The sequence below is a fragment of the Lontra canadensis genome, unplaced genomic scaffold (genome assembly GCF_010015895.1).
Source record: "Lontra canadensis isolate GAN:19392208 unplaced genomic scaffold, GSC_riverotter_1.0 scaffold56, whole genome shotgun sequence".
Classification (NCBI taxonomy): Eukaryota; Metazoa; Chordata; class Mammalia; order Carnivora; family Mustelidae; genus Lontra; species Lontra canadensis.
In genome coordinates, this window is record NW_022631050.1 from 5,029,662 (window position 1) to 5,046,444 (window position 16,783).

Consider the following 16,783-nt stretch of genomic DNA (forward strand, 5'->3'; position numbering starts at 1 on the left):
CTTTTACTGTTTTATTGGAGGCTAGAATTTGTGCAACTCAGTAAGCATCCAAATCACTTCATACAGTTACATATTTACTTGGTTTTGTAGATGTCACTTATTTCTTCAAAGTAACACATATTTGTCCCTTGGAACTCTTTTCTATATATACTTTTCTTCTTAGGTGATTTCATTTAGTCTAGTGGGTTATAGTACCATTTATATGGTGGTTCTCAAATCAATATGTATCCTAAAACTATTCCCTGAACTCCAGACACACATATACAGATATTTGTGCAACATTTCCACATGGATATCTTGGGCTTTTCCTGACCACCATGTCACTCTCTCATTTCCTGATCGGGTCTTTTTTCTTGGTATCGTTTGTCACTACCTGTTGTTCTGTTGAGTAAATGTTTATTTATCTCTTACCTTCATTTGAATGTTTAGCTCTAGGAGCTAAACATTTGTTTTATATACCAGATTATTTTCAGTGACCAAAACAAAGTCATGTAAAAAATGGGCCTACAATAATAAACATTTGTTGATAGATAAATAAATGAATGAATAAACTTATTGAATGTAAATTCAATGTAAAATGTTGTGAAACTTCTTGCCCTGATTTCCCAATATATTTGGCCAAATATACACTGGATTTAATTGAAAAGTGATGCCATTAACTGAGTTGAGAAATTGTGGTGAGTTTATATCTGCAAAATGAGAGAGTTTAATAGGATAATAACAATTAACAATCTGTCTTCCTCTAAAAAGAGTTAAGTAAAACATGTGAAATCTAAAGATTGGAAGTAGAAAGATTATACCTCAAACCTGTGTTAGTATGGTTATTGCAGATGAATACTAAATTTACTTGAGAGCTTTTTGACAACTAAAGCAAAAGAAAAAATATGAAAGGTCATAATTTTCAAAGAGAAAATTTGATCTATAAAGATTTTTTTCTCCCTTTTTCAGAAATGATTTCAGAACTCAAGAATTTTCTCTTGTGCAGTAACTATTCCTAAGTTTCATTCAATAAACTTACCAGAGTATGTACTGTTCAGGTTTATATATCCATCACTATAGATTAGTGGAACAAATTTTCGAAAAATTACAAAGTGAAAGTTGCCATGTTCCAGTCTTCCCTCCTTGTCTTCTCCCCTTTTAGTCTGCCTTTGCACTTTTATCAAAATAGAAAAAGCCTTATTAGTTATTTATACTTTAATATGAAGTTGTTATTTTGTTTTTTAATTTCTTCCAGTCATACTTACATATTAAGTTTTCTCTCTGTTTGTATAATGCAAGACTATAGTGCTCTGAAGTATCAAAGTCTTTGCCTTCTGTGAACTTAAAACCTATGAAGTAGGGAAGGTAAGACCAAATACAACAGTAATTACAGTTTAATAAGGTACTAGTAAGAGATAGTGAGCTGTAGGTATTCAGAGAAAGAATGGAACACTTCATCTGATAATCAGGTTTTATGGAATAAATAATAGAAATGAAACTTGGAGTATTGGTAAAATGACAGTTGGTAAAGAAGGTGAGATAGAAACAAACAACTTAGGCAAAGGCTAAATGCAGGAAAAGCCAAGACCTGTTTTGGGGAATGACATATCTGACTAAATGTTTGACCCTGTAGAGGGAAGTATTAAAAGATAATACAGAAATGCAGGTTGATACTAAATTAAAGAGGTTGGAAGATTCTTTGCTATAAGCATTGAGAGTTATTGAGGGGGTTTTGAACAAGATAGTGAATTTTATTTTATTTTTTTTAAGATTTTATTTATTTATTTGACAGAGAGATAGATCACAAGTAGGCAGAGAGGCAGGTAGAGAGAGGGTGGGGGGAAGCAGGCTCCCTGCTGAGCAGAGAGCCCGATGCGAGGCTCGATCCCAGGACCCTGGGATCATGACCTGAGCCGAAGGCAGAGGCTTTAACCCACTGAGCCACCCAGGTGCCCCAAGATAGTGAATTTTAAAACAATGTTTTGGAAACATTAATCTGGCAGTAACATATAAGGTGGATTAGAATTTGTGTTTTAAAAGATAATGTTATCATTGTTCAGCTGTTAATGTTATCTGACTATAAAAGGGATTGTGCTTTTTGACAGTTTCAGAAAAGATGTTTTGACTCTCAGTTAAATGTCTCTAAAATTGACGTACCAAATCTTAAATGAGGTCAGTGTAATTTAAGTATCTTAAGAATGCTTCCCCCCCCCCAAAAAAAAGAATGCTTTCCCAAAAGGTTTCTCCCTGGGGGGGGGGGGGAGACCTTCGAAGCAATCCTTAATATTTGCTTTATATTTTATAATGTTACATTTTTAGTTAATAGATTCACATATTTTTCAAAAACAGAAATAGTACAAAATAGCATACAGTAAGTTTTTTATATTCCTAACCTCCCCTCCCAGTTCCCTGTTTTCCTCTCCTGATATATTTGTATATTAGTCCTGATATCTATGCAGAATATTCACGTAGTCAGGCATTTTTTTTCATATATGATAGCATAGAACACTATAAATTCTGTACCTCATTTTTATCACTTAATGCTATCTCTTGAATATCATTCCATTATCTGTACTTCTGCTGTACCCCTGAGTTACTGAATTTCCTCTAAAATAGCATGAGAAGAGGCACCTGGGTGGTTCAGTCAACTAAGTGTCTGCCTTGGGCTCAGGTTATGATCCCATGGTCCTAGAATCAAGCCCTGCCTCAGGCTCCCCACTGAGCAGAGAGCCTGCTTCTCCCTCTCCCTCTGCCCCTGCCCTTGCTTGTGCTGTTTCTCTCCCTATCTGTCAAATACAAAAGTAAAATCTTTGAAAATAAATAAATAAAATAAAATAGCACAAAAAGCCTTTTCCACTTTAAAAAAATTGCCACTCCTTAAACATTTAATCAAAGGTTCCTTTCTGAAATGCTTATGTCTGTGCCCCTTTTTAATGATAACGCATGTAGCCTATCATATTTTTTTGAAGTACATATTATAATTAATTCTGTTGGCCTATTGGTTACGAAAGTGAAAGAACTCAACCTCAGTTTCAAAATCTATTCATTTTTTTTTTTACTGTTGTTGTAGTAATGCTCTGTGAATTTATTTTTATGAGTAAAACATCATTTTTACATAGAAGCAATAGGACTTACAGATTAAGTAGGTGTAGGAAAAGGTAAGAATCAAGAACGATTTCCCAGATTTCTGCTAAGAGCAATTCAGTAGATGTTGATGTCATTTGTCAAGATGGGAAACATTGGAAGTGCAATAGATTTGGAGGGATATCGTCAGTTTAGTTTTGAAATGTTTAGTGACACATCAAAATGGAGATGTTAAGAATGCAGTTGGATATTGAAGTTCACAGTCCAAAAGAGAGATATAGAGATAAATTTTGGGATTTTTTGAAGACATGGGGATAGAAGAAATCTTATAGTGAGAAAGTGAAGGGTGTAAAAGGGGCCCATAAAGGTGATATGCAAGGAGTCTCCTGTATGGAAATTGAAGAGTAACTAGAAAAGTACTATGAAAACCAGGAACATGTGTAATGACACCAAGAGAAGAGTGTTCCTAGTAGGAATGAATGTCAAATACAATGAGTTATGTGCATCAAACTAGTCTAATGTAATTCTGGTAAATGAAAAAAATGTTTTTTGTTTTTTTTGTTTGTTTGTTTGTTTGGTTTTTTTTTTAAATAAATGTTTTGAGATAAATGTTTTGAGAAAGTGTTTGTTTCTTTTTCTCATGCAATAAAAGTATCTTCTAATTACATTAAAAAGGGTATTTTTTTGTTGTTTTTCTTTTGGTATTTACAGGGATATGAAGATTGGTTACGACATAACTCAGATAATGAAGTAAATGGAGCTCCTGTTTATGTTGTTCGAAGTGGTGGCCTTGTAAAAACTAGATCAAAAAACATTCGGGTATGCATTTAGTAAATAATGGAAATCAATTATATTTTGGTAGCACAAATTATAATCTGATCATACTTTAGTTAAAAGCCTACTTTCCTATATTAAAATATTCTGATAGGCCACCTGTTTAAAACTCAGTCAAAATAAGTCTCTGCCTCATAAAATCTGTATATTTACTTTTCTCCCATAATTCCTTATAGGTGGGTGATATTGTTCGAATAGCCAAAGATGAAATTTTTCCTGCAGATTTGGTGCTTCTATCCTCAGATCGACTTGATGGTTCTTGTCACGTTACAACTGCTAGTTTGGATGGCGAAACTAACCTGAAGGTTTGTACATGTGTGTTTGTGCTTGAATATGTATAAGTGTTGCTCTGGGTGAACAAAATGGTTTTGGGTTATAGTGATATTTTCCTTTGTTTGACTTGCTAAGGAAGAAATCTTTTAAACCACTGAAGCTTTTAAAAATTAGAAGTTTTTTATAAGAAATAATCTTACATATTTATTTCAAGGGTAACCTCATGTAGTTTAATCAAGTTAAAGAAAAATGTAAAGTGATTTTAAGAAAAATGTAATCCTTTAATATTTTGCTGCTTTTTTAGATAAGAGACACCTTTAAATTGTTCTCAGTTTTCACATATGAAAGTGAAAAGTCGTATTTTTTCCCATTAAATTGCTTTATAATAAACTTTGAGCAAATAATGACTGTTAATACAGACTTAATTTTTTTATATGCAAATGGCCTATCTAGACTAGTAATCATAGTAGCTCCTTTCCTATTTGTTATTTTGTAATCTTTCTCCTCTCTGCTGTCTAGCTAAGTGCTCTCAACTACAGTGTACCATGATTTCATCCAAAAAGAGATTTGAAATAGATGATAAGGTCCCCTTTGGATCCTGAAACTGCAGTGTAATCTTTTTTTAATTTTGTTTTGTTTTGTTTTAATTTTCCCAGACACATGTGGCAGTTCCAGAAACAGCAGTATTACAAACAGTTGCCAGTTTGGACACACTCATAGCTGTGATAGAATGTCAGCAACCAGAAGCAGACTTATACAGGTATGGTATAGTAGTAGATTATTTCCCAAGAAAAGACAGAGCTGCAGAAGTAGAATTGTTGGATTATAATTAATCTATGACCTTTGACAGATTGTACAAACATTGGACTAATTTTTATTGTCATTAGCTAAGTTTAGAAAGGGACCACTCTTACACCACACACACACACAATAAACTCAAAATGGATTAAAGACCTAAATGTGAGACCTGAAACCATAACACTCCTAAAAGAAAACATAAACGGTAATCTCCTGGACATCACTTCTGTCAACATACTTCAAGATATGTCTCCCCAGGCAAAGGAAACAAAAGCAAAAATAAACTGTTGGGACTACACCAAAATAAAGAACTTTTGCACAACAAAGGAAACCATCTACAAAACTAAAAGGGAGGCTAGTGAATGGGAGAAGATATTTGCAAATGATACACCTAATAAGTGGTTAATATCCAAATATATAAAGAACTTAATTCATCTCAACACCAAAAAAAAAAAAACCAAAAAAAAATTAAAAAACAGGTAGAAGAGGGGTTCCTGGGTGACTCAATTGGTTTAGCATCTGACTCCTGATTTCAGCTCAGGTCCTAATCTCATGGGTTGTGGGATTGAGCCCCATCCCTGTTTACCTCCCCCCAACCCCCTAGGGGTGGAGGGTGGGAGGACTTAAGGGGTGGGAGGGCCTGAGATTCTCCTTCTCCTCCCTCTACCCCTCACTCCATTTCAAGTGCACTCTGTCTCTCAAATAAATAAGTCTTTTAAAATAAATAAATAAATAAATAAAATGGGTAGAGGACCTGAGTAGACATTTTTCCAAAGAAGACATACAGATGGAAACAGGCCCATGAAAAAATGCTCAGCATCACTAATCATGAGTGAAATGGAGATCAAAACCCCAGTGAGGTATCACCTCTCATCAGGGAGAATGGCTGGTATCAAAAAGGAAAGACTTAACAGTTGTTGGCAAGGATGTAAAGAGAAAGGGAACCCCTCATGCACTGTTGGTAGGACTATAAATTGGTGCAACCACTGTGGAAAACAGTATGGAAATTCTTCAAAAAATTAAAAATAGAAATACTGTATGATCTAGTAATTCCACTCCTTGGTATTTAAAGAAAATGAAAACAGGGGCACCTGGGTGGCTCAGTGGGTTAAGCCTCTGCCTTTGGCTCAGGTCATGATCTCAGGGTCTTGGGATCAAGCTCTGCATCCTCCTCTCTCTCCTCCTGCCTCTCTGCATACTCTGATCACTCTTTCTGTCAAATAAATAAATAAAATATTAAAAAAAAAAAGAAAATGAAAACACTAACTTGAAAGATATATGCCACCCCTATGGCATTATTTATAGTAGCCAAGATCTATTGATAGATGAATAGATAAAGTATCATTTGTAGCAACCCAAGTATCTATTGGTAGATGAATGGATAAAGAAGATGTGGTATATGTATATAGTAGAATATCACTCAGCCATTAAAAACAAAAAATGAGATCTTCCCATTTGCAACAACATGGATGGACCTGTAGAGACATTATACCAAAGGAAATAAGCCATATAATTTTACTTATATGTGGAATCTAACAAAACAAATAAAACCAGACTCTAGGTACAGAGAACAAACTGGTGATTGTCAGAGGTGAGTTGGGAGGGGGATGGGCACCTTTGCTCCTTTAGTTTTTTCTATTTTTTACAACTCTTAATTTTTTAAACTTGGATTCAGCACCTGCACTTCTAGAAATTTTTTCTAATGAAATAATGAAATTCTGCTCCTAGGAATGTATCCTAATGAAAATATGAAAAGATGTATACACAAGGTTGTTCAGGGCTACATTGTTTAAACTATCCATAAGGTGGAAAAAACCTACACTCAGCAGTGAGTTATTTAAATTATGCAGTAATCTCCAAAATACAGTGCTGTATGTGGCCATTAAAAATAATGATGTAGATCTATGTTTTTGACGGGACATGTTAAGTGAGGGAAAATGTTACCAATAGTATTTATGGCATGATTCCATTTTGTTTTTAAGATATATGCATGGAAAAAAAGTCTGGAAAAGGTACTCCAGAATATTAACAGTGTTTGTATTTGAGTAGTGGGATTACCAGTGATTCTTATTTCCCTCTTGATGTCTTTTTAAACTAAATCATTTTATAAAATGTGAGTGTTTCAGTGTAGGTAGTCTTTCTAATCAGAAAAGAGAATAATGAAACTATTTCCATTTTGAATCAAATTAAAGTGTGTGTTTGGAGAAATGGCTAGGGAAAGTGCAATGAGTTAATCCAGTATGGAACCTGCATAAATAGATAGGAGTACCTTAGAATCAAGGGACACAGGACAGGTGAAATGAAGAAAAATAGGTCTCTTAATGGAATTTCGCTCGGGGAAATCAAAAGAGTGATCACACATCATCTCCAAAAGATACCCAGGGAAATAGCAGCTGAATTGGTTCTTTGAATCTAAATCCAAAATTGAGGCCGGAATCAGGACTATATAAAATTCCATTAAGTGGAGATAATAAAAAAACTTCAGTGGTGCTCCCTGATACAAGGAGGTGAAGGAAGTAGAAATAAGAGATTAGCAAGAAATAATGAAGCCAAAGTCTAAGCATCTGTGACCTGGCAATGGGATAATAGGAACATTTAGAAAGGAATGCTTATTTCTTTGCTTAGTGAGATGATTAATATGAAAGTTCTGTCTAAAGTGTTCTTCAACTTAGAATTTAGTAGAAAGTGATTGTACACTTGAATCGACTCTGTGCTATGGAGCTGTTCTGGTTGTGGAAGCTGGATCTGAAAGGCCAGGCTGTGAAAATCCATTATGATAACAGGCTACTTACTCTAGATTTCAGGCAACCAAAAGTTAAAGAAGGTCTGGAGTTCACTGATAGGTTTTTGCTTACTACTCTATCCCCATCACTTAACTCAACGCATGGTCATCATTCAGTGAATATTTACGAATGCATGCCCAAGTCAATTAGTGAGTGAATGATTCTAGTCAGGAGACTTTACTTAATAAACTATGGTATGTGTGAGTATTCATTGTTGGCTAAATAATATATGCATCTTTGTGTAGAAATTGTAAATTATGATGACTAAACTTAATAAGCTATGACATTTTTATTGCCATTTTGAAAACTTTTTTTTATTTGTTACCTCATTCATAACTGGAATGGAAATGGCAAGAATATCAGTTTTTTAAAGCTTACTGAATGATAAGTATTTACTTATGTAACTTCTAACATAAAGAATGGACCATTCCAAATACAAAAGTTTAGTTTTGTTTCATGTATAAGAATAGTGTCAAAACTATCAAAAATTTTTCACCCACTGATGTTATAAGTAAATATCATTGGTTTTTTTGTAACATGGTGAATTCTTTGATAGATTCATGGGACGAATGATAATAACTCAACAAATGGAAGAAATAGTAAGGTAAGAATAATTTGCATTGTCCAATTACTATTATGTGATAATTGTATTGGGGAGGAACTAAAATCAAGTTAAAGGGAGATTAGGTAAGTAAGCAGCACATTGTGAAAAGGGTTTCATTTAAAAGCATTTAACGTTTCATCTTCTAATAATTTGTAGCAGCAATGAATAAGGACAAAAAAAAATATCCCATGAAGTGATATCAAAGTAGTTTAGTAAGATTATTTGTGTATTTGTATTTTTCTGGTAGTTTTAGGTAATGACATAAAAGGAAACAGCCATTCTTGTTCACGTTCTTACATATTTAAACGACCACACGTAGTCTAAAATCCAAAAAAAAGTTTTACATAATGTGTGACAGGTATAAATGTCATATGTAGTGGCCAATCTAGAACCTCTTATTTAATCTTCTGGTTGTTTTTTTTTGTTTAGTTGGTTGTTTTGGTGTGTTTGCCCTCAATATTTAGGTTAATTTCTGGCTCCTGCATGAAAGGCTTTAAGTTATTTCAGAAATGTGTTGATATGATGAGATTATATTGTTACTCATGACCGCAAAGCCAAATTGAGAATAAATCTTGGAATCAGACTTTGAACTTCTAGTCCAATTAGCATTCCACTGCTTTTCTGGAGATGTGTTCAGTTAATACTGGCTGCATGAAATAAGTCACTAACAAGAAGAGTAGAGCATTTTTTAAATGCCGTCCTCAAAACAAGGCACCACAAATATCATGATACTTCAGCACCAGTTAACATTTTTAATAAACATTAATACAGGAGCACATTCAGTAAACTCATGAACAAAGTCTATGTAAGTATAGGACCCCTTGCTGAATAAATGAAAATGAAAAATAAAATGAATATGACTAGGTTTTATTTTGATTTCTAGAGTGACATAGTGGGATATATATATGGATACATAATCCAAATTTATTAAGATATTGTGGCTGGTAAATCAAAAGATCAGTTATGTTACCCAGCACTTAAAATGGTTAAAAAGATCAGCCATGTTCTTTGCTAAAGCAATCTGAGTGAACTGATGAATTATCTTTTAATTTGGAAGCTTTCCATTATCATATCCCAGTTTTATATATCAATGTGAGCTCAGTTATTTTGTTCATTGTTAGAACCAACACCAAGTGAAAAAGAGCTATTTTATGCCTTTTGAATAATTAATTTTGGAATATCCACGGAATGTGCTCTAAATATGACTTTCTAATAAAACCATACTTGTTAACCATGTCCCAAATACCTGATCCTTCTTGGTTCTTTAGATTTTTTTAGAGTGTTTGGATTTGCAGACGTCTTCAGAATTGATTCAGATTCTATTTGATTTGGGTAACTGCGTATGTATGTTTCAGAAAAACAAAGATTATCAACAAAATTAAGACTTCTTTACTTATCCATAACAGTCTTATCATTTTGCTATCACTAAGAAAATACAATTTCTTTTCTAGTTATTCCTTCTCATTTTACATCTCCTTTATGGAGAAAAACTCAAACAGCAGGAAGACCCCTGCTCTAAAGAGTACGTAGTGTGTAGCAAGTAGTCAAGTTGTAGTGTCAGTCTTGCCTAGAGAAAGTACTAACTCACTACTACATTATGTTTTATTATCCAGTGTAATTTTGATCATGGAGAATTGATGCATTTATATACAAAGTAGACTGCAATTCATGTTTACATTGCATTTTAATTCTGTATTTTCCATTTAAAAACTTCAATTTTGCACAACATTTTTAAATTTCATTATGTTAAACATTTTAAAATCATTGGTTAATCTTTTGTTGTGTTTTATGTTTAAAAATCTTGAAACTGATGGCTTTGTGAGTTTACTTCTAGGTGTAATCTTGTTTCTGAGCCACTGAGTACCTGAGATGCTAAAGCAGATATTTGTTGTTATGGTCATTAACATAATTGACCTAAACAGCTTTATGGTAACCAAGATTTTGGTTTTATATGGAAGCAGTGTTGTAACTATAGTTCAGGGATTTTTCTGTTGAAGATGCCATTTTAGAATTTAATTGCATTTTTAATATATTTAATGCTTTTCTTTTTCCCTAGACCTCTGGGGCCAGAGAGTCTCTTGCTTCGTGGAGCCAGGTTAAAAAACACAAAAGAAATTTTTGGTTTGTATATATTTAAAAAAAAAATTCTTTTTAAAGATTTTATTTATTTGAGAGAGAGAGAGAGAGAGAGTAAGCACTTGTGGGGAGGAGCAGAGGAGAGGGAAAAGCAGACTCCCTGCTGGGCAAGGAAACCCTCCCCGCCAAATATGGGTCTCAATCCCAGGACCCTGGGATCATGAGCTGTGCCAAATGCAGACGCTTAACTGACTGAGCCTCCCAGGCACCCTATATTGAAAATTTTAAGTTATAGATTCATGTCAATGCTTTATATAAAGCATTTCTTTTTGAAAGAGAGGGCACACAAGTGGGGGTAGGTAGGCAGTGGAAGAAAGAGAGAGAATCTTAAGCAGGCTTCATCCCAGCACAGAGCCTGACACTGGGCTCATTTCACAACCCTGAGATCATGACCCGAGCTGAAAACAAGACTTGGACACTCAACTGACTGAACCACCTGGGCACCCCTATATAAAGTATTTTTTAAAGCATAACATTTGTGGTCTTTTGGTTGGATAATTTACTTAGTCAAATGTTGTCTGTAATAATTTTCTTGCAAAGACTGTGTAATAAAATGTATTATTTTTTTGTTGTTGTTAATCCCTATTTTTTAATAACAGACTAGAACCTTGCTCCTTTTTTTTTTTTTTTTTGTGGATACTTGTGAAACATTGCAAAGAAATTCTGATTTTTATGGTGGTTGAGGACCAATATAATCGGGCAACATGGTTAAATAACCACCTATATAATTTCCATTATGATTCTTAGATTGGATTAATAAAACCACTGACTCATTCTTTCATCCATTCATTCAATAAATTCTTATTGACCTATGACTGTATGGCAGGTATTATTGGAATGTATACTGACTATATCAAAAGGATGAATAAATAATGCTCTAGTGTTAGAGATCTAAGTTAATTCACATGTTCTGAGTCAACTCTAGACAAATTGCGAAGTCCTGATAACCTTTGTCAGCTAGCTTCTCCCATTTTAGGAATGACCTTTCATATACTGCCCAGCCTGTGTTATTCACTGAATGCTTACAGCTTTTGAGGGTGTCGTCTTCATTCTCTTCTTTCCTATTAACTGCTATGTTTTATCTCTCAGTATGAGGCTCTCTGATAAAGATATGTATATCCTTAACAAAAAACAGAAAACAGCAAGTGTTGGTGAGGTTGTAGAGAACTTGGAACCCTCATACAGTTTTGGAGGGAATATAAAATGTCACAGCTGCTGTGAACAATAGTGTGGCAGTTCCTCAATGATTTAAACCTAGAATTGTTGTATGATCCAGCAATTCTACATATGATCCAACAGTTCTACTCCTAGATATATACCCAAAGGAATTGAAAATATGTGTTCAAACAAAGACTTGTGTGGAATATTCATAGCAGCACTTTCAATAGCCAAAGGGTAGAAAGTGCCCAATATCCATCAACGAATGAATGGATAAACAAAATGTAGGATACCCATATAATGAAATATTATTCATCCATAAAAAATGAAGTACTGATGCATGCTATAACATGGGTAAACACTGAAAACATGCTGAATAAAAGAAGCCAGACACAAAAAGCTTCATATTGTATGATTCCATTTACTTGAGATACCCAGAATAGGGAAATTCATAGAGACAGAAGGTAGCTTTGTGGTTCTTGGGCTGGGGAATAGAGGGGAACAGGGAATGATGGCTTAATGGGTACAGGGTTTTCTTTGAGGGTGATAAAAATGTCAAGTTAGCGAGTGTTGCACAACTTTGTGATTGTACAAAGAGCCACCAAATTGTATACTTTGAGATTAATAAAATGGTAAACTGTATGTAATGTATATTTTATTATGGTTAAAAAAAAAGAAAACCATAATCATGTTCTGATGCCCAAAACCAAAGAACATCTCCAGGGCTTTTGGACCCCCTCATGTAATGCTATATTTTAATACATCTCTGTAGCTGGAACACCTTTTGCATTCTTAAAATAAAATGTATATTTGAATGCCGTTAGCTGGGTTCTGCTGTTGTCTGCCTCAGTACCACCTCTATACTGCATATCATTCTGGCTGATTTCTCACATTTCTGTAATTTCAGTTCCCGTTGTCACCCTGCCTTTAAAGAGTACTGGTGAAAATTCCAGGATAAATCTTTAGAAAGAGAGCTTGATGAATCCTACACTGCTTCTCAGATTTCACTATTTAAGGATGGGTGTGAATATTCCTTGACCATATCTCTGTTTCTAGACATTTTGCTATTTTGTCATACAAACCTCACAACAATTCTGAGATATTTTTTTCCTATCTAACGATGGGGAATTTGAGACTTAGATTAAATAACTTGCCCAAGGATCCAGAACTAATAGGTGGCAGAGGTAAGGTCTAAGGTAAGGTCTAACTCCAAAGTTTCTTATAAAGCTGGTCTTACCTAACTTCATTCACTCCCCAACTTTAGGCCATTATTACTGTCATTCTTACTTATCTGTCATTCACATAGGCACACATTCTTAAAATAGCACCTTTGTTTATTTCATTTCCTCTGACAGATTCCCATATTATCTATCCAGTGGTAGAAAATTATGTCTTGACCCTAGATTCTGGCATTCAAGGCCTTTCAAACTCTGACTACATTCCATTGTTCAAAGTGCTTTTCCATTTCTGTGTTAACAGTGTTTACTCTATTTAAATGGCCTTCCCTGCTATCTTTACCTTTCCAAATCCTTTTCCTTCATCAGTTTCAACTCTAATAACATCTCTTTCATTCAGGTATATTAATTATAACTCAGAAATACAACCCTCATGCCTTTCCCATCCAACAGGTTGACTGACTGGAGTTCCCCAGAACTGGACTTGGAAAGCCTTTTAAAAACTCCAAAAAGACTTGAAGGCAAATTATACTATAATCAGATAATACATTCCCTTTCATGCTAGTGAGTATATCTCTCTTTTGAAATATGCCAGCAGATTATTTTAAAGAACTGTTTTGTTTTGCAGGAGTTGCTATCTACACTGGAATGGAAACTAAGATGGCATTAAATTATAAGAGCAAGTCACAGAAACGATCTGCAGTAGAAAAGTAAGAAAACTACTTTCATTTATTTACACATGAATATGTCTGTGTATCCATATATGTTTAAAATACTATATAAAAATATATGTCAGTCAACAAAAGATGGTATCCTTGAGGATAGGGATATATGCATGTAGCATTTTGCACAATGTTTAGCATATAGTAGGTGTTACATTAGGACTTTAAAATAAATGCTGTTGGATAGTAATGAAATCACTTGATCAGACCAGCCCTCCTACAGATAGCAATTTATAAAATCTGGACAAAAACATAAACATGTATTTGAAAATACAGGAGAGTGACACAAAACAGACAGAAAATGGCAGAGTCTACTCCTGAAAGATGGCAGCAGCAAGGGGAAAGATTTAAGAGTGCAGATTTTTGGGGGCACCTGGATGGCTCAGTGGGTTAAAGCCTCTGCCTTCAGAGGCTCGATCCTGGGATCGAGCCCCGCATTGGGCTCTCTGCTCAGCAGGGAGCCTACTTTCCCCACCCCTCTGCCTACTTGTGATCTCTGTCAAATAAATAAATAAAAAAAGAATGCAGATTTTTGTCTAAAGGCATTCCCCAATTCATGTGCTGCATAGGGCATCAGAGAGCCTGAGCTTTACAAAATTTAAGTGTTAGAGGACAGGGTTTAAAGCTGGAAGAACAGCTGGACAGAGAAAAACCAGGTAAGGGATGGAGCCACAGAAGGGAATGAACTCTAAAACTTGCACTTAAATTATGCCCAAATCTTTGGTGATTGTTGGAACTATACATGTGCAGAGGAGACCCAGTGGGCTTGGCACAAGAACAGTATCAGGAAGCTGAAAGAACAGAAGAGAGAATTTTGCTGTTGCCTGTTGCAGTGGAGACAGACTTTGATATTTGAGCCTAGCCAAGTTAACTTCCTGTTAAAATGAAAATCAGCACTCTTCTGAGGAACATAAGAGTGCAGAATCTGTACGACCATTATTTATAAAATCCAATAATAAAAAATAAGTAGACATCTGAAGAAAATGTAACTTGTATTTAAGAGAAAAAGCATTCAATAGAAACTGTCACCATAACGTTCTGTATCTTGTATTGGCAGGCAAGGTCTTTAAAGCAGATATTGTAAGTATTTTCAAGAACCTAAAGGAAGATGTGAATAAACATGTAAAATATCAGCAAAGAAATGGAAACTGTAGGAAACAGTATGGAGTTTCCTCAAAAAGTTAGTAATAGAATGGCCCTATGATCCAGCAATTGCACTACAAAGGATATAAAATTACCAATTTGAAGGAATGCATACACCCTGATGTTTATCACAGCATTATCAACAATAGACCAAATTATGGGAAGAGCCCAAGTGTCCACTGACTGATGGATAGATAAAGAAGTGGTTTATATACACAAGGGAATATTACTCAGCCATAAAAAGAATGAGAAATTACCATTTGCGACAATGTGGTTGGAGCTAGAGAGTAATACGCTAAGTAAAATAAGTTAGAGAAAGACAAATACCATATGATTTCACTCATATGTGGAATTTAAGAAAGAAAATAAATGCACATGGCAGGTGGGCAAGAGGCAAACCAAGAAACAGACTCTTAACTATAGAGAATTAACTGATGGGAATTACCAGAGGGAAGGTGGGCAGGAGTGGGTTAATAGGTGATGGCAATTAAGAAGGGCACTTGTGGTGAGCAACTGGGTGTTGTATGTGGGTGATGAATCACTAAATTCTACACCCGAAGCTAGTGTTTTACCATATGTTAACTGAGTAGAATTTAAATAAAAAACTTGGAGGAAGAAATGGAACTATAAAAAAAGAATTCAGTGCATATTCTTGGGTTGAAAATATAATTACTGAAATGTAAGTGCCAATAGATGGGCCCAACACCAGATAGAGGAAAGCAGAAGAAATTGTTGGTGAATTTAAAACAGTAGAAATTATTCAGTCTGAAGAACAGGGAGAAAAATGATTGAGGAAAAATGAACAGAGTTTCAGAGCCATGTGAGACAATAATACTAAGCTCTCTGTCTAATTGAGTCCAAAAGAGGAAGAGAACAAAAGGGGTAGAATAAAACTATTTGAAAAAATAATAATGGAAAATCTCTAAAATTTGAGAAAAAAACAGTAGTAATTTAAATCCAACAAATCAAAATTTGTGGACTCAAGAAAAAACCTAAGTTGAAGAGAAATTTCTAGCTATAAGTATTTATATGAGAAAGGAAGAAAGGCTTAAAATCCGTCATCTACGTTTCTGCCTTAGGAAGCTAGAGAAAGAGAAGCAATTTGAGCCAATCAGAGAAGAGAGAGAAAAAATATTAAAGATGTGAGCTGAAACCAATAGAATAGAAAACAAATAATAGACAAAATTAACAAAGCCAAAACTTGTTTCTTTGGAAATACTAACAAAATTGATAAACCTCTACCTAGATTGAAAGATTAAGGGGAAAAAGAAATGGTAGGAGAGAAAACTACAAAATTGCCAACACCAAGGATGAAAGAGAGAATATCAGTACAGATCCTATCTACTGTGGTTACTTTATCCACAGATAAAGAAATATTTTGAACAACTTTATGTAACTACGTTTTTCAACTTAGATGAAATGGGTAAATTCTTCGAAAATACAACTTACACAATTGACACAGGATGGAACAAAGTCTAGATAGCCCTATTATCTGTCAAAGAGATTTAATTTATTATTTTTTAAAAAATAGGTCCACACCAAAGGATAGTCTTTTCCAACACACAGTGCTGGAACAACTGGATGTACAAATGCCAGAAACCAAACCTTAACCCTTACCTCCTACCACATACAAGAACAACTCTGGGGTACCTCAGTGCCTCAGTCAGTTAAGTGTTTGATTCTTGGTTTTAGCTCAGGTCATGATGTCAAAGTCATGAGATCAAGCGCCACATGCTGAGTGTGGAGCCCCCTTGAGACTCTCTCTTACTCGCTCTCAAATAAATAAATCTTAAACAAAAAACTGGCTTAAAATGTAAGACCCAAACATAACTTAATCTATAAAACATGGGAGAAAATATTTGTGACCTTGGGTTAAGGAAAGATTTCTTAGATAGGAAATATATTAAAAAGTAATAAAAAACAAAACCACAAATTGTAAATTAAACTTCATCAAAATTAAAACTTCACACCTGAAAGTAATATAACACTGTATGTCACTGCTAAATAATAATAATAATAATAATAATAATAATGAAACTTCTACATTTCCAAAGGACACTGTTAAAAAAAAATGAAAAGAGAAGCCACAGATTA

General features: G+C 34.4%; 1 protein-coding gene across 3 annotated transcripts in view; it reads left to right on the forward strand.

Annotated features, from left to right (window-relative positions):
- The window catches only part of ATP11B (ATPase phospholipid transporting 11B (putative)), a 114,609-nt gene that overhangs the window by 32,842 nt on the left and 64,984 nt on the right, over positions 1–16,783 (forward strand). For all 3 annotated transcript variants that reach the window (XM_032875437.1, XM_032875438.1, XM_032875436.1), the window contains exons 5-10: positions 3,775–3,882; positions 4,074–4,202; positions 4,827–4,930; positions 8,308–8,355; positions 10,412–10,476; positions 13,453–13,534. In XM_032875437.1, the coding sequence (XP_032731328.1) occupies positions 3,775–3,882; positions 4,074–4,202; positions 4,827–4,930; positions 8,308–8,355; positions 10,412–10,476; positions 13,453–13,534 (536 nt within the window). The remainder of the gene's footprint in view (positions 1–3,774; positions 3,883–4,073; positions 4,203–4,826; positions 4,931–8,307; positions 8,356–10,411; positions 10,477–13,452; positions 13,535–16,783) is intronic.